Source organism: Xenopus laevis, chromosome 5S (assembly GCF_017654675.1).
Source record: "Xenopus laevis strain J_2021 chromosome 5S, Xenopus_laevis_v10.1, whole genome shotgun sequence".
Classification (NCBI taxonomy): Eukaryota; Metazoa; Chordata; class Amphibia; order Anura; family Pipidae; genus Xenopus; species Xenopus laevis.
The window spans coordinates 17,526,062-17,547,727 of NC_054380.1; the positions used below are offsets into that span (position 1 = coordinate 17,526,062).

General features: G+C 43.5%; 1 protein-coding gene across 3 annotated transcripts in view; it reads left to right on the top strand.

Moving 5' to 3' along the window:
- The first annotated feature begins 399 nt into the window (after nucleotides 1-399).
- The window catches only part of lpgat1.S (lysophosphatidylglycerol acyltransferase 1 S homeolog), a 55,008-nt gene continuing 33,741 nt past the window's right edge, over nucleotides 400-21,666 (top strand). The window contains exons 1-2 of one of the 3 annotated variants that reach the window (XM_018264291.2): nucleotides 400-648; nucleotides 6,238-6,502. In XM_018264291.2, the coding sequence (XP_018119780.1) occupies nucleotides 520-648; nucleotides 6,238-6,502 (394 nt within the window). In that variant the 5' untranslated portion in view covers nucleotides 400-519. 3 annotated transcript variants of the gene reach the window in all.

Consider the following 21,666-nt stretch of genomic DNA (forward strand, 5'->3'; position numbering starts at 1 on the left):
AGAACCTCCAGTTCAGCCCCACTCCTCTCAGCCAGTCAGATCCAGACACTGGTCCCATAAAGAGTTCTAGTTCGGTCAGACTGACACCAGTTCCAGTAGAATCAGCTGCAGTCAGTGTACCTCACAGTAAGCAGAGCAGCAGCTCCAGTTCAGACAGACACACATTTCCGGTCCCAGGGGGAGCATCTCCACTCTGGCCCCACAGCTCTGCCTGTTTCTGACACTCACAGACCCACACACTGACACACAACGCCTGTGCTCTCCTAAGAAGACTCATTAGGGCCCAGCAGTCGGTGTAAATCCCTGTCAGCGGTCACACCCCCCAGCTATGGAAAAGTGCAACCCCACCCACTCACTGACCACGCCCCCTCGCCAATCCCCGACGCTAACATCTCTTTCAGCTGTGTGAGAGTCCAGAGCCGCCATTGTCCCCTTTCGTCGGAGGAGAGGCGGGGCTTCCGAGCGGCGACTGGACGATCCCTCATCCGTTTCGTCCAATCAGGAGGCAGCCTTCTCCGAATGCGAATAGCGCTGGACGGGGATCTCAGTCAGCGCTGCTGGGAGGAGGGGGTGGAGGAGGAGGAAGGCCGTCCTACCCCAGCTCCTCCGACCGACTCTGTCACACACCGGGAAACGGGGGCCCCGCAGGTGAGACGCCGGGATTGTGGGTGGAAGTTATTGGGGTAGAGCGGGATGCGGCTGAGCCGTTACATGTATATGTAGCACTGTGTGCGCATGCGCAATGCCATACACTGTCTTCCAGTGCATCCTCCATCCGCTTGTCTGTAGCCCATTGCTCTCTGGTACAACGGGGCATCTGTGCCCTTGTCTCTGCCCATTGCTGTGCGGACAGCGCTGCTTCTGACGCCCCAGTCGTGCCGGGCTGCGCACTCTACAACTACAACTCACACCTCATCCTGACAATCACGCCTGAGCACCGGGGCATGTGGGAGTTGTAGTTGTACAGCTGCTGAGGCGCACGAGCCTCCCTGTCCTGGCACGTGATCAGACCTATACATAGAAGGATGGATCGCTGCAAGGATTCTTTTTTTGGGCTGGTCACGTGCTGTTCTGTAGCCTCATCATTGCATGCCTGGCATTGTCTCATTAGCAGCACTCTGTGTCTGTCTGTCTGTCTGTAGAGTCACACGTGAGCTGGGCTTGATTGTCAGCTCTTGGGGGCAGGACTGGTTATAGGTAGGGCCGAGAGGTCATTGATTTTGAACCCCTTGTGTGTTAGGGGTACCTTCAGTGACGTAACTACGTGTTACTGGTCCCCACAGCAAATTTATTTTAGGGCCCCCCACTTATACCAATAAATATTGGAATGGCTCATTGAGTAGGGCCTCACGGGGCCCCCTATACCTCCTGGTCCCCCCTGCAACCGCAGGGTCTGCTTCCTCTGTGTTTCAGATTGGGCAACAGCTGCCCCCCAACACGACTGCTATGAATTAGAAAGCACTGCCCACCAGGCCCGGACTGGCAATCTGTGGGTTTTGGCAAATGCCAGAGGGGCTGCTGTATGGTTCCATAAAAAGTTACCATATAGTGGGCTGGTAGGGGCTGTTTTGACCCCCCAGTCCTGGCCTGCTGCCCACTGGAGAAGCATAGCAGGCGCTTCTTTATAAATCAGAGCAAGTTAGGGTCTCTACACGGCCGATATAAGCTGCCGATGGGTTAATTCAGGGGTGTATGGGGCTGGATCTACATAGCAGGAGCCCCTAGGCCTTTTGCCGTTCATCGTCCCCTCATCTTCCTTTGTGCAAATTTTCAGCATCAGGTCCGGAGTACTGGGGATTGGGGCACAGGAAATACTTAAAACTATTGTGTCACCTGCGAATCCAGTGTCAGACTGGCCCACCGGGGAACCAGGAAAAGTCCCGGTAGGCCCAGGTGTCGGTGGTCCCTCAGGCTGCTAAACATTTGGCCTATTTCATGGCCATTCCCTATTTCTATGAGAACGAAGTGGCTAAATAGATGGAATAACAGATTATAGTATGTAAAGAAAAGAGACTAGGAGTATAGAGTTTGAGTGAGGAGTATAATAGTAGTGCGAGTGGGCCCCTGGTCTAAGATTACTTGGTGGGCCCTTGGTCAAAGGTTTTTGGGTGGGCCCATGGTGTCCCAGTTCGACTCTGTGCAAATCCCCAGTGCTTCCGAACCAATGTGGGTGAAGTTGGGCGGCAAATCTTGGCCTGGGCCCTCCGACGGGCTTCCCCAATCGATATTTGACCAAAACTGGGCCAGATGTCGATCAGCAGGTTTAAAAATCCTGTCTGATCAATGACCGCATCAGTTGGTTGTGCATATCCAGATTCTCCTTGATGTGATCCGATCATTGGGCCCTATATCCAATATCGACCACCTCGCCACAGGGTCGCCAAACAAGCGAATCTCTAAAAGTGTGGTTTGCGCCTGTCAGGAACCCAACCAGGTGTGCATTTTTTTGGGTCCGGCCCGTTAAATGCTATTAATGACCCTAGTGAACAGGCAGCATTTAGAAAGTCGGACTGTACAGTGTTGTAATTGAGCCCTAATATACACTATTCCTATGTCTCTGTGTGCTTGTAATCTATAAAAGGTGGCCATACACGGGCCGATAAAAGCTACCGACAGACCGTGTCGGCAGTTTATTGGCCCGTGTATGGGGCCCCCCGACGGGCTTCACCAATCGAGATCTGGCCGAAAGTCGGGCAGATCTCGATCGGATGGGACAAAAAATCCCGTTGGATCGCGGCCGCATCTATTCGTTGATGCGGTCCCGCGATCCGACCACCCGTTAGGCATCGTTAGGATCAGCCCGATCAAGGTGGGCATATCGGAGGGAGATCCGCTCGTTTGGCGACATTGCCAAACGAGCGTATCTCTCAGTGTATGGCCACCTTAAGAATAGTTTGTATAATAATAATCTATTTCCCAGAGCCTCCAACCCAGCCTAGATACCCTTTCTAGTTGTTATTATTATGCCCTTGCTATTGTGGTTGCAGCTTCGTTTGCTTCTTCGCATTGTACAGCAAATGCAATTTTTGGTTGCCGGGGTCAGTGACCCCTTGCAGCCGGTTTGCATTTTTCATTACCCACTAGTCCGAATAAAATAATTGAAGACCAACTGTAAAGTCACCTAAAATAAGTAAATCGCTAACTTATTTCAGGTGACCATTTATGTAAAGGCATACTGTATTTCCCCTTTACAAAATGTTAATATTTATCTTAAAAACCATCACTTGCCTAAAAAAATATATAAAGGTATATAACCCCAAAAATACATTTTGCTAATGATAAAAACTGCCGTTCTAAGCATCTTCCCAATATTCATTCAGTATCTTGTAATAGAAAGTGCAACTGAAAGCGGTGTGTGTGTCTGTCCCTTTCTGCACTGCTGGTTCCGTCTCTTAAACAACGTAGCAGCCTTGCATGTTTCTTCATTGGTCTGTAAATCAGCTGGCTGCTGCTACATTGTTTCAATAGTTAACCTACAGGACAGACGGGTAACTGCTTTCAACAGCAATTCCGTTACAGATACATGTGTCATGAGTGCACGGTGGAAAGTTTTTTGAAAAAGACATTTTCTTTCATTAGGCAAAATTGAACGTTTGGCTTTGCATCCCCTTTAATTCCTTCCCTGCACATTCTACAAATCTTTATAGAAAGGACTCTGCCTCTGCTGCCATATTTCTCTTGTCTATGCACAATATCTTTTAGATAGAGTAAGGGATTTCCCCGGCGACCCTTAACTGGCAGTTGGAGCAGCACAATTGTGCAATCATGCCCGGCAATGTCATACTGGGGATTAAAGTGTTTTTATTTGCACAATCCCCATTATAAATCCTGTTAAAGTGTCAGAGCTAATGAGCATCATAAAAAAAACTCTGTCCCTTTATTTGTTCCTAGGAATCAGGTAGCAGCGGGACATTGTTGCAGTTATACAGCATTCCTGTACCACATGATGCCTGCTGGCAGTTGAGAAGCCACTGATGTTTTATTGACATTGTTTTATGTTCCTTATACATGTTACAAGGTTATTTAATATTTATGTTATTTCGTGAAATTAACACCCATAATCATCTGTATTATAGGACTGGGAGGGGCTTTAGCCAATCATAAGTTGCTTATTGTTCCTGAACAGCAGTACCCACTAGCTGTCGGGGGATGCTGGGATATGTAGTCCAGCAACAGCTGGCTGTGGGTTTCAGACATAGGAAACCTTTCGACCTTTCCTGTCCTGTTGTTATAAACATTATCTATTGCTTTATGCCCAGCCGGACTATAGATCAGAGACTCTGAGAAGCCGGCGGCACATTCCAAAACACTGAATGTCATTCTTATGGTACCCGGGGCAAATGCCCTTGGGGAAAAGGAATGTCTGAATGCCTGTCCATGGAGTTTTGACTGTAGATGTCTTGGGATTTATTCCTGCGCTTACTCGCCTCCCTCTGCCTCAGGCATCAGTGTTAGAGTGTAAGCTCTGGGGGCAGGGTTTTTTCTGAGTGTGCATTTTATAAATAGCAGCAGCAGAGTATTGATAATAAACTGACCGCGTGCAGCAGGCAACATGCTTAAAGGTATGGAACCTGCTATCAGTTAAAGGGGTTAATTAGTGTCCTGAGATTGGCTCGTTTAGCAACCCCAGCACATTTCCTCATGATTTCAGCATGTTCCTGCCCCGTGATGTATAGGGACTGATGGAATAACACAAGTGATAAATTGCACCAGTGGGGAGACCTACAGCAACCAATCAGCTCTTTGCTTTCATTTTCCAACTAGTAGTAGACTGAAAAATTGCTTTTGGGTTGCTAATGGTAACTGTATCGGTGCTGTTTTGCACCTGTGTTAGGAAATGAATGCCATACTGTTCCGGGTAGTGGGATCACCATTTATTTACATGGTTAAAGTTGAGCCGTACCAAAAAAAAAAAAGCTGCTAACTTGGCCTATCCAGACACAGGGTCGGCCTGGGTCACCGGAACACTGGAGAAAAAAAAAAAGACAGTTGGCCCCGCCTACTCATGTCTGCTCCCCGGAACTGTGGGCACATTCCATCAGCTCAAATTGCGGGTGAAAGGAGAAGTAAAAGGCACACTGGGAGGGTTGCTGGGTGCATGTAGGAGGCAGGTTGGGTCAAGTTTGGCTTCTGAAGGAGCTTGGCTGAGGTGGGGGGGGATTCTTGAGGGAGTCCCTGAGCTGGCAGCTCCAGTGGGCCCCAGATACCCCGGTCCAAAACTTTCTGGATGGCAGCTTAGCAGCCCATGTTTGAGGCCCTTGGAAGGTTCTGATCCATCGATATCTGGGTGAAAAAAACATTCAGATTTTGAATATTAGAAATCCCATTGGGTAAGGGCTGAATTAGTACATTGATGTGGGTCTCTATAGGCCCCAGTTATTATTTTACCAATGGACTGAATGAGCTGCATCAATGGACTGAATGAGCTGCATTGTAGTTAGGGAGGCACCCAACCTTGCATTTTAGGATTCATCCGAATCGAGGGTTATAGATTCCACCCCGAATCTGAAACCTTCTGCACCTCCGGAAAAGCACTCAATATTGTCTCTATCGTCTCATTCTCTAATCTTCAGCCATACATATGTATGATGGTCTGCAGTCTGGGAGTTGTAGTTCTGCTTCATCTTGTAAACGTTCTGTTCTCTGGTTCTGACTCCTGTAACAATGTTGCAGCTAATTCACCTAAGGACAAACTGCCATCTGCACCATTGTCAAGATTTAGAGCTAGCGACCAAATACCTATTTTCACAAGCAAATCCATTTCCTAACAATTTGAATATTTTAAGTAACAATTTTGTACATTGATTTTGTCATTCAAAGAAAACCTTTTTTTTTTTTTTAAGATTTTTTTTTTTTTTTATACCTCTTAAATGTGACTCATGGACGTACATTGGAAAGTTGCTAAGAATTCTATTTTCTTTCTTTGTGCCATACAAGAAAATCTGCCCTTTCATTTCCTGCGTAATAGTCCTATTGGATTTGCGTGTTCTCGCTACTTTCTGCTCTTTAAGTGATGGACAGTTGATAGAGGGAAGCCATTGTGACAGTACAGCTCCTGTTAGCAGGTTTTGGCAGGAGCTGCCTGACACCCATTGATTTGGGAATCTGCATTGATCTTTTTGCATCCTGCTGGGAAGTGTTTCATCCCCACCCCAGTAACTTTAACCCCTCAAAGCCAGCGCAGCTACGAATGTTAAACTTTATTTTATACTCAATAATTTTTATTTTTGTTTCTAGGGGTTGCTGACGTTCGGCACAGGGAAGATGGCGATCACAGCGGACAGTACCGGCAGGATGGGATTTCTAATACTTAGAATGGCTCTCCGATTCACCTTCATGGTCGTTAACAACATGGTCGCTATCCCGTCCTACGTATTATATTTAATAGCTCTGCAGCCGGTCAGAGTTATAGACAGAAAACTGTTCTGGCATATTGAAGGAGTCATGTTTAAATGGCTTTTAGCGATGGTTGCATCCTGGGGCTGGTCCGCTGGGTATACAGGTAAGTGGCCATGTAATAGTTATACCTCTCTCTTGTAACGAGTGCAGTTTCTTTGGCACTAACAGCTGAAATGTACATGTGGCAGAAGCTCAAAAATAACATGGTTTTTCTTTTTAGAATCACATTGACCATAGGGCTTTATTCCAACCCCTGCCAGAATTCAGCATCGGCTCCTGTCCCCGGGGTACGAGCAGAATACATGCAAATCAGTCAGGTTTTAGGCAGAAAAGCTCCAAATCATGTTGGTGGTTCATGGGTACCCTTCCTGGGTATCCAGGTAGATTGCAGGCTGTTACCCCCCTGAGTTAAAGGAGACTTTTGTAGGCAATTATGAGTAATATATGGTGTTGCTTTTACAGGGTTCTAAAAATGAATATTATCCTTAAAAATAACCACTTTATTGGAGCTCCTTATAGATGTTCACTGGTCCCTGTTTCAAATGAGTGGTGGGTGTGTCCTACCAGTCCCTACGGAATCACAGCAGGAGGGGGACAGCCAATCACAGCCCCGCAGTTACACAAGCAAAGACATGCTTCAGTTCCCTATCCAGTCCTGCTAGGTGCTGATTGGTTCAGTGAGCTGAGTGCCGCCGGCTGCCCTGGGAATTCTGGGAGCAGGAAGAGAAGGGAGGGATTATTAGGGTTTTTGTAGAAATATTTAATAAATCAGCCTGAAAGCTAGCAAAGCCGTTTATTGCCAATAGATTAGCCACAATAGTGCAAGCTATAACACTATTTATTCTGTAGAATGCTTTACCATACCTGAGTAAACAGCTCTAGAAGCTCTCTTGGTTTCTTTAGGATAGCAGCTGCCATATTTTCTTGGTGTGACATCACTTCCTGAGTGTGTTTCCCTGCTCACTCATAGCTCTGGGCTCATATTACAGCAGGAAGGGGAGGAGGGAGGGGGAGAGAGGAGCAAACTGAGCATGCTCAAGCCCTGCCCTTTAGGTTTAAGCTTAAAACAGGAAGTCTGATACAGAAGCCCATGAGTACACAATAAAAGGAAAGAAATGTGGTTTCTTTTGACAGAGGACTCAGAGCAATATTACTTTAAAGAGTAAGGCCACACGAGGTGATTCGGGGAGATTTTGTCGCCTGGCGATAAATTGAAAACGCATCGCCGCGTGTGCATTAGCGCAGGCGACTTTGCGCTGTAGCCTATGGGGAAAAACACTGAGGCAGTTCGGGGAGATAGTCGCGCAAAAGACGAGGCGTTTAGTCGCCAGGCGACAAAATCTCCCAGAATCTCCTCGTGTGGCCTTACCCAAAGGGTTTACTGGTGTATTTATATAGACCTTTCTGATAAAACTTACTTAATTTTAGCCTTTCCTTCTCCTTTGAGCACAATTTATCTAAATTAGTATAACGCACTGGTACATTCTTATTTTTTAAACAAAATGTCTCCTTTAAAAGATTGTTTGCCACCCACCAACTTGGTTGATCTGCCTCCAGAATGACACTTCCAGTTTTGCAAGTCCTGGGTTCGGATTAGAAGTAAACACCTTGCAGGTAGGGTTGGCATGGGGGCAGTGAAGGAGTATAGCAGGTCGGGTTGAGGGTCCAAAGTGAGTTCTTCAAGAATATTTCCATTGAAGCCTGTCTTCTCTGTGATCTTCAGGGTGTCATGTCAGGGCTTATTACTCATGGATGGTACTGAGGTATAGATATCTGAACATCTGGGCAATGCCTCCTGTATGTCACGGCTAAGAACAGCCAGTAAGCAGTGCCCCTTCTTAACCTGACATCCTGGAGAAGACATATTTGTCATCTAAGACTACATGATCTCTGGTGAATTCATTTGTGCAGGCTCTTGTATTTTATATGTACAAATGAACCTGTATTGGTGCCGTCATGCTCAAACCTACTTTATTTAGAGAAGTGGCACGCGACAATCGTATTGCATTGCTCTGTCCCCGTTCGGAGGTAACGGATCTATATCTCACATGCAGCCGGTTTCCTCATTCATCGATTATTCCTGAAATCTGGTGTGGTTGTGTTTAACCCCCGGGCTGAATCATTACTGTAAGGACAAGCATTTGGTGTAAGTGTCCATGATTATGAAAGTGGGTGGGGGGCATAGCGTTTGCCTCATGTTTTAGTTTCAGGAAAGGGTGTGACCGCTGGCGGGTATTTTTAGAGCCGATAAATACAGAGCAGTTTGCAGTTCATGCCTTTTCCTTTCTTGAGTTTTACAGCCTTTCATTTGAATGAGAAGGAAGCTCAGGTTGGTATCAGGTTGCCGAGCCCACTGTGTTGGCACAGAGGGTTCATTTGTTTGTCTGCTGGATTTCCTGTTTTTTTTTTCCATAGTATGTTGCAAGTAACCCAAGTTTGGTTCAGAAAAATGTACGGTTTTTATTTTATGTTTTTTCATGAGTAAAACATTGATGCTCCCTTTATAATAAAATTATAAAATGTAACTTTTTTTTAAAGTCAAGCATTTCCATTACAGGCTGGCCGCTGACAAAGTGTGACAGCTTTGTAAGATGAATAAAAGGAAGCCCGCACTGCTGCTTAGATAGGCTTTTCGTAGCACTGGAGGGCAGTGTTTCATTAGTAGGGGTTCTCCAACCTTTTTTTTTACCCGGGAGCCACATTCAGATGTGAACAGATTTGGGGAGCAACACAAGCATAAAATATGTTCCTGGTGGTACAAAATAAGGGCTATAATTGGCTATTTGGTAGCCCCTATGTGGACTGGCAGGCTGCAGGAGGTTCTGTTTTGCAGTACAACTGGTTTTTATACAACCAAATCTTGCCTCCAAGCCAGGAATTGAAAAATAAGCTCCTGCTTTAAGGCCACTGGGAGCAACATTCAAGCAGTTGGTGAGCAACATGTTGGTCACAAACTACTGGCTGGGGATCACTGCATTAGAGACTTGTTTGTTCTATTCATAAGACACTACCTCTACAGAGAATTTGTACGGTTAAACCTGCTTTAGGCTGGGGCTTCATGGGCACTTAGGGATAGTGCTTTTGGAGTCAGGGTTGGTTGAGCCATCACAATATCATTGTAGATGGTAACTGAAGGGTCTGCATCGCCAATTGGACTGCTAGTAGTGTCCATCTGTTTTATGTACAGAGTTTGGTGGGCAGAAAGATGTTTATAGACTTAAGTGGGAATCGCCCTCCCTGAATGCCTGGTGATTATTTCACGCTAGGTGATCTTTTTACCCATGCATCGCCTGACCTGTGGATTAGCCAGCACAGTCCAAGCAATCACTAATGAAGTCTCACCTACTGTCTTGACTCATGGTTGCCTGTGAATAGGCAAAATTTGCCACCAAAATAAGATTGGCACGTGTCTAAATGCTCAAATAAATAAAATCCGAAAATATCTAATTTATTTCTGAAATATACTCCGACCAAATCCACACAGGTTATTTCCCCTTATTTATCAATAAATTTTCCCGTAAATTTCCTGTCCGGGAAAAAAAATAGTGAAAAATTTAGATTGTACAAATTTTTCCGTTTTTTTTTTTTTTTTGCCTGAAAACTGATTTATTTTTTTTCATACTTTTGACCGAAAACCACAAAATCTTCGGATTATTGCACGAAACCCAGCGCAGATCAGGAAATCTTCGGGACTTCTCCCATTGACTTATAAGATGGTGGATTTTTGGATTCTGACTTTTTCCATCCTCAGAGTATAATGAATCCCAAAATCTAGAACTAGAATCTAGAAACTTTTTGGCATTCGGACTTTAATAAATAACTAGGGATGCACCGAATCCACTATTTTGGATTTGGCCGAACCCCCGAATCCTTCGCGAAAGATTCAGCCAAATACCAAACCAAATCATAATTTGCAGAAGGGGAAAACATTTTTTACTTAATTGTTTTGTGACAAAAAGTCATGCAATTTCCCTTCCACCCCTAATTTGCATATGCAAAGATTTGGTTCGGTCAGGGCAGAAGGATTCGGCCGAATCCTGCTGGAAAATGCTGAATCCTGGATTCGGTGCATCCCTATAAATAACCTCCCCAAGTGTCCCCAACCTTTGGCCATTTTGTAGCCCCTATGTGGATTGTCAACCTACATTGAGGCTCTGTTTGGCAGTGCACCTGGTTTTTATACAACCAAAACTTGCCTCCAAGCCTTGAATTCAAAAATAAGCTCCTGCTTTGAGGCCACTGGGAGCAACATCCAAGGGGTCTGAGAGCAACATGTTGCTCTCGAGCTACTGGTTGGGGATCACTGCCTTAAAGCATACTGTATCTTTCCCAGAGTGGCTGGCACCTACCCATATGACTTGTGCTTAGCTTCGCCCTTTCATTTTACTGGACTTTTTCTAACCCAACAATCAACAGCTCTGAGCACACAACTCTGGTGGGTTCTTTTTTGCATCTCTTGGGGAAAATGGGCACATTTCATCTTACTGAAATGTTTAATATCTAGAACCAGCACTAATATGTTTCAAAGCTTGTCCACAAAACTGTAGCTGGAACATCTGAGGATGACACCAGGGGGTACAATTTGGCTGCATGTCCATAGGCAGAATGAGTCGATCGTATCAGTCTGATTGTTAAATGGGCTTTATTCCCACAGTGATCTCCTACTATGGGCAATATATCACCTTGTTTTACCTTTGTGTTGATCATTACAATCCCATGTCAGTTTGATGGGACTCATGGCACTGAAGAGGATTCAACACCTAGTCCATCAGTCATGCAATTTGGTCAGAAAATTACTAAATTGAAAATTTAATGGAAAATAGAAAATTGTCAATCTTTAGTATTTCTAGATTGAACCCTCTCATGCCAATGTTATTTCCTACTTTATGTTGAAATTGATGTGGCAATTGATTGTCTCAGGGCCTGATCAAATTGAATTTTGCGTTTGTTTGCCATTTGTTTCTATCTTTGTTGTATTCTCTAAAGATTTGTTTCAAATTGTTTTCATAGGAAGGTCCCCAGCAAGCAAGCAAATGTGCACTAATTCCCTTGCTGACGAGCTGCCTCCGAGGACAATTTAATCAGTGTTTCTTTGCAGCAAGCTGAACATTTCCCATGTGCTTTAATATAAGGTGTGGAAGGAGCAGAGAACAGATTTGGTTACACCATTGCTGATCCTTGTGTTATGTTTTTAGGGGTAGTAGTGAGAACTGGAATGGACTTGCGTTTGGACATTGCTTCTGTGGTCTCAAAGCAGGAGCTTATTTTTGAGTTCCTGGCTTGGAGGCAAGTTTTTGTAGTATATAAACCAGATGTACTGCCAAACAGAGCCTCCTGTAGCAAATTACAGCCCATATTTGGTACCCCCACAAATTGTTTTTGCTTCTCCAACTTTTTCTTTACATTGAAATGTGGATCATAATTTTGGGGACCCCTGTTCTAGAAGAAGGGTTCTTGTTGGACACCTGGGTGTTGAGTCATGGCTTGGACCGCGGCCATTGAATGCAAATGACACAACTGCTGTTCATGGCCGCGGGCTTATCATTCCACGTAGTTTGGGATGGAGACCTTCTCTAGTCTCCAGAAGTAAGAAACTGAATCTTCCCTCTGTTTGAAACGTCTCACAAATGACGTCTCGTCTTTTATGGTTACTTGGGCATTTGTGAAGCAAACGATAAGGAGGGACTTGTGGGACATTCTGTTCCCTTTTTGGATGCCCGGGGCACAAGGAGAACCCTCCAGATGTGACTATAATTATATGTAGGTTTTACAGGACAACGTAGATGAAGGTCTGTCTCAAAGGACTTTTGGTGGCAAAAAAAGGACTTTTAACCTGCATTCCATAGTTCTTCCTCAATTAGTGTATGAGATGAAAAGATATAGGATATGCCTCCACTTGCTTTCTGCCACATTCCTTTGTCTTGGATTGTTTGGGCTAATTGAGCCTTTCTTTGCCCCAGGGTTATCTGGCCAGTGTAAATGGACAATTTAGTTGATGACGGTATAAGCAGGGTTGCCCTGTGGCAAAACACATATTTTGTGTTTTGTTGACAGTTGGGTTGGGATCTAGCATGTGGGCACGTGTCTGTAGCATGGATAATTACCTGAAGGAAAGGCCGTGTCCATCTGTCTTGCGCTGTCATTTTATTACTTATATTCCACCTTGCCCACTGCTCCTCACTGCTTCTTGTAGTTTGGAACTTGCCGGAGAATAGGTTTGTGGATCCCATACCTTTACTTTTAGAATAGATCAAGCTAGACCTAGCTTTCACTGTATCCATACTGTGCAGATCATGCTAGGCCTCATGCTCTTATGTATTTAACCATTGCTGGTTGTGTTGGGCCTAACCTTCCATGGAGTAAACATGGCTAACCAGCATATATGTTGTTAGCCGTTCAGATGACTCCATGCCTGGGTATAGTCCGCTACAGTAGGAAACGGGAGACTCGCTAGAACTGAACCTGACACAACAGGTGCCACTATAGAAAGGGAAGGAGGTTGCAGTTTCCATAACAAGTAATAATAATAATAGCACATAGGGGCTGCTAGAGCAAATCTTTTGATCCCTCTGAACTTTTCTGCTGAGCTCCTTCCCTCCTTAGGAATGAACTGACAGGTCTCCCTGCATAACATAATTTTAGTGCCTCGTGGGTAGAGGCCTTCTGTCCTTGGGGATAGAATAATGATTGTATTGTAATGTACAGTGGGCACAAGCTTGGTACCTGCCGCCTTCATTCCCTGGCTGGGATTTAGTTAATTGTATATCTGTATAACAGAGTATTCTGTCCCAGTGGCTGCACAGATCCTATCTGATCCCCATTGGAAGCAGCAGTCCTGCCCTGCTTTATGGCAGCTGAGATTCTAGCTATTTTTAAAAAGTATGTTGTATGTTTGATCATCATGGTGGTCACAAGGGAGAGAGTGAGGGGTTAAAATCCTCACTAGTTTGAGTATTCTTGAGGGCTCTCATATGTGGCATGTTCTCAGTTCAAAAAGTGGGAAGTGGCTGCTTATTTGTAGAGTGTTTGAAAGACACTGGTTCTCTCCAATTCTAGGGCATTGTTTGCAAATTAGGGGTGGGAAGCAGAAAACATTTTTTACTTCCTTGTATTGTGACAAAAAGTCACGTGATTTCCCTCCCCACCCCTAATTTGCATATGCAAATTAGGATTCGGTTTGGCCGGGCACAAGGATTCGGCCGAATCCTGCTGAAAAAGGCCGAATCCCGAACCGAATCCTGGATTCGGTGCATCCCTACTGATAACCACTGTTTTCATCACTGGATTAATTAGAAGGAATGATTGAGGATTTGGGTCAGTTGTAATAAAATTTCCATATGAACAAATATCTGCTAATAGTTACACAATATGATTAAAGGGGTTGTTCACCTTTAAATTAACTTTTAGTATGTCAGAGAGTCATATTCTTAGACAATTTGCAATTGGTTTTCCTTTTTTTTTATTATTTGTGTTTTTTAGTTATTTAGCTTTTTATTCAGCAGCTCTCCAGTTTGCAATTTCAGCCATCTGGTTGCTAGGGTCCAAATTCCCCTAACAACCATGCACTGATTTGAATAAGAGACTGGATTATGAATAGGAGAGGCCTGAAAAGAAAGGTGAATAATAAAAACAATAAATGTCTAGCCTTACGGAGCATTTGCTGTTTTGATGGCCCCCCCATTTTAAAGCTGGAAAGAGTCAGTAGAAGAAGGCAAATAATTAAAAAATTATAAAAAATAAACAATGAAGACCAAGATGCTTAGACTTGGCTATTCTATAACATACTTAAAGTTAACCTAAAGGTGACCCACCCCTTTAATTGTTTTTACACCATTATTATGAGGGCCCTGGGCTCATGCCCTTTCTGCTTTGCCCTAAACCTGACCCAGTTGCCGAGGGCACTTTGGATTTTCCCAGGTTACAGGCTGAGCTGCTGCTGGAATGAATGATCTGATTGTGACTGGGGGATTAGGCTGAAGATATGTTCCATAACGCTGCTTTGTGATTGGCCGACGAGCCATCAGATTTCAATACTATTAGTGACTGGTGCTGGGATTTTCCATTCTCAGTAGTACAGGTATGGGACCTGTTATCAGGAAAGATCAGGACCTGGGGTTTTCCGCATAACTGATCTTTCTGTAATTTGGATCTTCATGCCTTAAAGGGGTGGTTTACCTTCAAGTTAACTTGTAGTATGTTATAGAATGACTAATTCTGAGCAACTTTTCAATTGGTCTTCATTTTTTATTTTTTATCGTTTGTGAATGATTTGCCTTCTTCTTCGGAATCTTTCCAGCTTTCAAATGGGGGTCTAATAACAAATGTTCTGTAAGGCCACAAATATATTGTTATTGTTACTTTTTATTACTCATCTTTCTATTCAGGCCTTTCCTATTCATATTCAAGTCTCTCATTCAAATCAATGCATGGTTGCTAGGGGAATTTGTCCCCTAGCAACCAGATTGCTGAAATTGCAAACTGTAGAGCTGCTGAATAAAAAGCTAAATAACTCAAAAACCACAGATAATAAAAAATGACAACCGATTGAAAATTATCTCACAATATCACTCTCTACACCATATTAAAAGTTAAATTAAAGGGGTGGTTCACCTTCCGGTTAACTTTTAGTATGTTATAGAATGGCCAATTCTAAGCACATTTTCAATTGATCTTCATTATTTTTTTTTTTTTTATGACTTATTTTCCTTTTTTTCCTGACTCTTTCCAGCTTTCAAAAGGGGGTCACTGACGCCATCTAAAAACAAGTCCTCTCTAAGGCTACACATTTATAGTTACTGCTACTTTTTATTACTCCTCTTTCTGTTCCGACCCTTCCCTATTAATATCCCATATTCTCATTCAAAGCAATGCATGGTTGCTGGGGTAACTTGGACCCTAGGAACCAGATGGTTGACACTGCAAAACTGGAGAGCTGCTGAAGAAAAAGCTAAATAACTCAAAAAACACAAATAATAAAAAATGAAAACCAATTGCAAATTGTGGATGCAACGCGACACGACTTTCGGCTGCAGGTGCAGCGTCTGCATCCGACAGTCGTGTTGCGTTGCATCAATGCTGCGACACGATCGACAATTGAATTACTTACCTTATTTCCGTCGCATGCGACGCCTGAGATTTTGCGCATTGCGACAGAATCGCCCGTGTAGTCCTGCCCTATATCATACTAAAAGTTAACACAGCGGTGAACAACCCCTTTAAAGATGAACCCCTTTAAGTCTACTAGAAAATCATGTAATTATTAAATAAACCCAATAGGCTGGTTTTGCTTCCAATAAGGATTAATTATATCTTAGTTTGGATTAAGTACAAGGTACTGTTCTATTATTACAGAGAAAAAGGAAATCATTTTTAAAAATTTGAATAATTTGATTGTAATGATGTCTTTTCCATAATTCTGAGCTTTCTGGATAATGGGTTTCCGGATCCCATAAGGGCCTCCTGCGTAGCTGCTGTTTGCCGGCACGGAGGCCGACCCAGCCTGGGTTTCAATATTCACGTTATCTGCTCCAGTTACTTGATTCTTGGCATGTTAGTCCCAATGAGGGAAGGCACTTTCTTTAGCGAGACTTGACTTACATCCTTCATGTACCGACCTGAGTAATAGGACTAACATACCATGTATACAGGTACAGCCAGGGAAACGACTACCGACACCCAAACTGCTACTTACTTAAGCTTGCCTTTAATACCGAGATTATAATTGATTTTAAAGGGCTAACCAACTTTGCAGTATGCACTCATTACATATTTCCATTGGCTTTAAAGGCAAACTAAAGCTTAAAGGAGTGTCTTCCAAAGACTTTTTTTAATTCAGTTGTTTTTAAATTGTTCCCCAGAAATAGACTTTTTTCAGTTACTTTTGAATATTTATTTTTTTACTGTTTTTCCAAAATGTTTAGTTTAAAGTTGAATGTCCCTGTCTCTGGTGTTAAGTCTGGCAGCTCAGTAATTCAGGCGCAGACTTTAAACTGTTACAATTTTACAACATTTAGTTGATCCATTTCTCAGCAGCATCTCTGGAGCATTAGCATCTATTGTATCAATTCTAACAGCTGCCTGTAATGAATCCCAGAGATTCTGTTCAGCAGGGACAAAGATAAGAAATGTATCAACTAAATGTACCCATTAGGGCAGGGGCACACTGGTTGATTGGGGGGATTTAGTCGCCTGGCGCCTAATCGCCTCTTCTGCGTGGCAAACCCCCAGTGCATTGGCGCTGGCGTTTTTTCATTATAGCAGGCGGAAGGCAGTTTGGGGAGATTGTCGCCACTCAGAAGAGGCGATTAGTCGCCAGGCGACTAAATCCCCCCGAATCAGCCCGTGTGCCCCTGCCCTTAAGAACAGTTTACAGGGTCGGCGACCCCCCCCTCCCAGGGCTGCTTCAGAAGGTGGAAAAATGACACTTTACTCTTCAATATTAGAAAAACCGTCACACATACAAAATAGAAAGTAATTGGAAAAAGTTATTTCTGGTGATCTATCTGAAAACAACTAGTTGTTTGAAGGTGAACCACCCCTTTGAATGAACTTTCAGTATGATGTAGACTAGAGAGTGATATTCTGAGACAATTGGTTTTCATTTCTTATTATTTGTGGGTTTTTTCAGTTATTTAGCTTTTATATTCAGCAGCTCTCCAGTTTACAGTTTCAGCAGTCTGATTGCTATTCAGCCTACCTGCCCCCCTGGGCAAATGCCCCTAACATTTTACTCAACCCTCCGTGCAGATTCTGGCCTCTGAGTTCACGGCAGCCATCTTCTTTCTTCTGAAGTTTTGGTGCATGCGCAGTTGGAATAAATTTCTGGTCCCGAACCACTGCGCATGCGCCTAAAGTCCCGATCTTTCTGAAATCTTTGTGACTTTCATCGCATGCGCAGTTTTTTAACTCCCAACTGCGCATGCGACGGTACCGAAGATTACCGGAGAACAAGATGGCTGCCGTGAACTCCGAGGCCAGAATCTGCACGGAGGGGTGAGTAAAATATTAGGGGCATTTGCCCTGGGGGGGGGGGGGGGTAGGTAGGCTGGGGGAGGGGGGTCTACCCAGGGTAGAGGGGAGGGTTTTTTTTAAACTACGGGTTGAATTCTCCTTTGAATGAAGTTTTATTATGATGTAGACAGTGATGTTATCAGGCAATTAGTCTTCATTGTTACGGTCTTGTAATTATTTAGCTTTTAGCTCAGTATCTCTAATTTGGAATTAAAATGGTGATCTGGTTGCTAGGACCTAGTTTACTCTAGCAACCAGAAAATGGCTTGTTTGTCTTTTTAACCATTGCGCTGGAAGATAGCGAGCGCCATATCACCTGCCTAACTCTGCATTCAGACTTTTGCTGCTGAGTTTTTTTTCTGCCAACCTGCTCACTATATTTCATCTATGGCATGTGTGGCACACTGATTTACTAGCGCCAAGGTGTGTGTATAAATGTTATTACTGGAGTTAATGAACTGGGAAATTTCACTTAACGCTTGTGGGCATGTGCATATATTTAGGAAAATTAAATAAGATTAGGTTGAGGTTTTTTTTATTACATGTTTGGAATGCCCTGAGCTGGATGTGACCCTTTAAAAACTATTAGGGGGTCCCAGGCCCGGACTGGCAATCTGTGGGTTCTGGCAAATGCCAGAGGGGCTGTTATAAGGTGCCATAGAAAGTCAGTATTTAATGGGCTGGTGGTGGCTGTTTGGGCCTCTGTGTGGGCTGAGTGGGCCTCTGTGTACCTGAAATGCCAGGGCCTATTTTAATTCTCAGTCCAGGCCTGGGGGGTCCCCATTGCTTTCCTGGACTCTTCTTTGTAGGAACACTAAATAAGATCAAAGGAGTGGTTCATTTTTATTAGTGGAAAAAAAAACCTCAAATTTTTCAAGATTTATTATACCCCGAGGCTGCAAAAAGTTTTCAAAAAAATCTCCATCTTCAACCTGTCAAGGTCCAGTAGAAGTCAATGGCAGAGGTCCTGTTAATAATTTGAAGATATTATATGTATGCGACGACTTTTCGGCTGGTTTTCGTGTGACAATCTGATTTTCTCTATTTTTTTTTTAATGATTCTGAGCTTTGAGAAGGAGCCAGCACTTCATGATGGAACTGCTTTGGGACATCTATTGTTTCTCCCCTTCTCATTGTATTTAACCACTACCCAAGTCGTGCTCCATAGCCCTACCTAGTGATAGACGTGAGAATAGCAGCAAAGCAGGAAAAAGCAGGGTTTTAGCATTAGCAATGCAAACACTTCCTGCCCATTGTTCTGTTGATAGGCTACTGGGGCCAACTTGCAGTGTAGCAGTAAAGATTGACTGACGTTTATCAGAGCACAAGTCACATGGTTTGGGGCACTTGGGAAACTGACTCAAGTCTAGCCAATGGCAAATTTCTAAATTAAATATATAAAAATCAGTTTGCTCTCTTAAAAACAGATTTCAATGCAGAAGTCTGCTGGAGCGGCACTATTAACGGATACATTTTGAAAAAAATACATGTTTTCCCACGACAGTATCCCTTTAAATCAACCAAAAGCTCAATTGAAAGAGTGCCCCCTAGTGACCAAATTATGTAGATGTTATGTGTTGCTTAAACCACTTGCCAGTGTTCCAGACCCATTGTGACATCGCACGCACGTGTATGAGAGCTTTGTGCGCAGCGGTTACCATGGGAGCCCGGGGAATCCTACATTAGGAGGGCGTGTGATTAAGCAACAGGGAGTTTCTGATGTTCTTCTGAGGTGTAAGATGTTTGAATTCCAAGGTTGGCGTCATTGTGTGCCATCAACACATTCGACATGGCCTTGAAAAGCCACATGGGTCTCTCTTCCCATAAGAAATTTATGAAGCTGCATAAATTCTCCCTTCATCTGCCGAAGAGATCCTGCGTTAAAGAGCAGGGGCTGCCAGCCAAGCAAATGTATTGTCGTGTTACATCTCTGGAATCAAAGTAATCAAATTGTAATTTTTAGAAACTATAATAATCTGCTGTTGAAAGCTGTGTCTGTTGGTTCCTTCATATTCTCTGCTTTGATGGTTCTGACTCCTGAAACAAAGTAGCAGAAGCCAGCTCGATGACCATTGGTCCTTAGAACTAGAGCTGGAGATGATCATATTTATAACTGTGCTCCCTCTTGGACTGGAGCTGAAAGAGGATGATAGTGGAGCAGTTCTCAGAGGTTGAAGCTGGATTAATGTGGAGCCTTTCTAGAGTCACTGGAGCAGAGAATTTTTTTTGGCCCGGGAACCTGGAGAACTGCCAATCCTTGTGTTGAGTCCTTGTTGTGTCTACACCTTTGTATGTAGTGGCGCAGTATCAAGTGTCTTGGTACAAACTGTAGCCTCTGACTTCTACTGATAAATGCAATTATCCACTTGTTTCTCCTAATAATGAGAGTCTGGGGCTTTAATGGGGCTGTGAACGAAAGACATTTTAACCTTAAGTGTCTTTCCGGTATATATTTGTTACAATGTTTTCAATATTTTTATGTAGCTATCTGTAGATAGAATTGAAAGAAGTGTTTTTTTTCCCCCCCTTTCCGCACTGCTGGTTCTGTGGACTGTGTTGCAGAAACCAGTAGTGATGGGAGAATAAATTTGTCTGTCTCGAATTCACAGCAAATTGACGCAATTCACCACCGGCAAATAAATTTGCGATTCGCCTGTGTCAAAAAAATTTAGACGCGCGTCCGAAAAGTCTCTCGCATCAAAATTGGCGCACATCAACGCTATTAAGACACCCATTGACTTTAATGCCAGTGTCAAAATTGACACAAGTTATTTTTCGGACGCGCGTCCAAAATTGGACACGGGCGTCAATTTCCGATTTTCATGATTCATGACGAATTTTTGCAGTTTCACGAATTTTGCGGGAAATCTGCAAATTATTCGAGGAAGCGAAATGGGAGAAATTCACCCATCACTGGAAACCAGCCAAGACTTAATGGTTCAATTACAGATGCCTGGGGTATAATGTGACCACACACACATCGATTTTGGCGTACTAACCACATTTTTGTATGATACTCGGTGAGTGTATGGTGGGAGATGAGCCGACTGATATCGGCAGAAGACTCGGATATTGGTGAGCTTGTCGTTCGGTCCAGGCAGAAAATTTTGATTGGGCGCCTTTGAAGGCATCTGAACATCGGGCACTGTTTAGTGCTGAATTGTCAGATACAGGTAGAATTCTGTTGTTTCTACATCAATATTGGCCAATTCACACGTGTATTGAAACAAACCATGATTCTTGGAAAAATCTTTTTTTCAGGAAAGATTGTAATCGTCTTGTGTCAGGGAGCTGTTATCTGGTTACCTTCCCATTGTTCTGTTGTTAGGCTGCTGGGCAGGGAAGGTAGGGGGTGATATCACTAAAACTTGCAGTAAAGAGTGGCTGTAGTTTTTCAGAGCACAAGTCACATGACTGTGGGCACCCTGGAAACTGACAATATATCTAGCCCCATGTCAGATTATAAAATTAAATATTAAAAAAACCTGTTTGCTCTTTTGAGAAATGGTTTTCAGTTCAAAATACAATGTCCACAAAATGGCTCCTGCCTGCTTGCTATAATTACGGGGTTTCCAGACTGCTGGAAACAAAGATCCAAATAATTTCAACAGTGTAATTAGTTAATTTTGCTTGACTGCCATGATAAAATAGGATTTGGAATACTTTTTTTGGGCGACGGGTCCCCTTTAAATCCCAGTTGTTTTGGTATTTATGGTTGGTTGATTAGTCAGTGAGTTGCATAAAAATCAGTATTAATCTTTATATATGTTGCTATATGTGGGAGCTGCTGTGAAACTGAAAATGCTGCAAGGAAAGCGTTCCAGGTAGTGGGCAGATCAACAGGTAAAATATCTGTTGTGATCAATGAACAAAGTATCTCTTTCTCTCTGTGATATAATGGGAATGTGGTGGGTAGATGTGGAAGATTGCATTTAGTGCCGCATTGGCAAGGTACTTATATATGTGGCACTTTTGCTCCTGTGCTGCATGGATTAGACTTAACCATAACTGCCCACAAGCTGCAACTTTATTGAATAAAGAAAAGGTGTTCAGTACAGTATTCAAACTCCTGATGTTGTTGAACAGCCACTCGCTGGTATGGCATGATAGCTCTGATTTGTTGGGGTAGGGATGCACCGAATCCAGGATTCGGTCCGGGATTTGGCCAGGATTCTGCCTTTTTCAGCCGAATCCTTCTGCCCGGCTGAACCGAATCAAGGAGGGGAGGGAAACAAGGAGGTAAAAATGGTTTCCCAT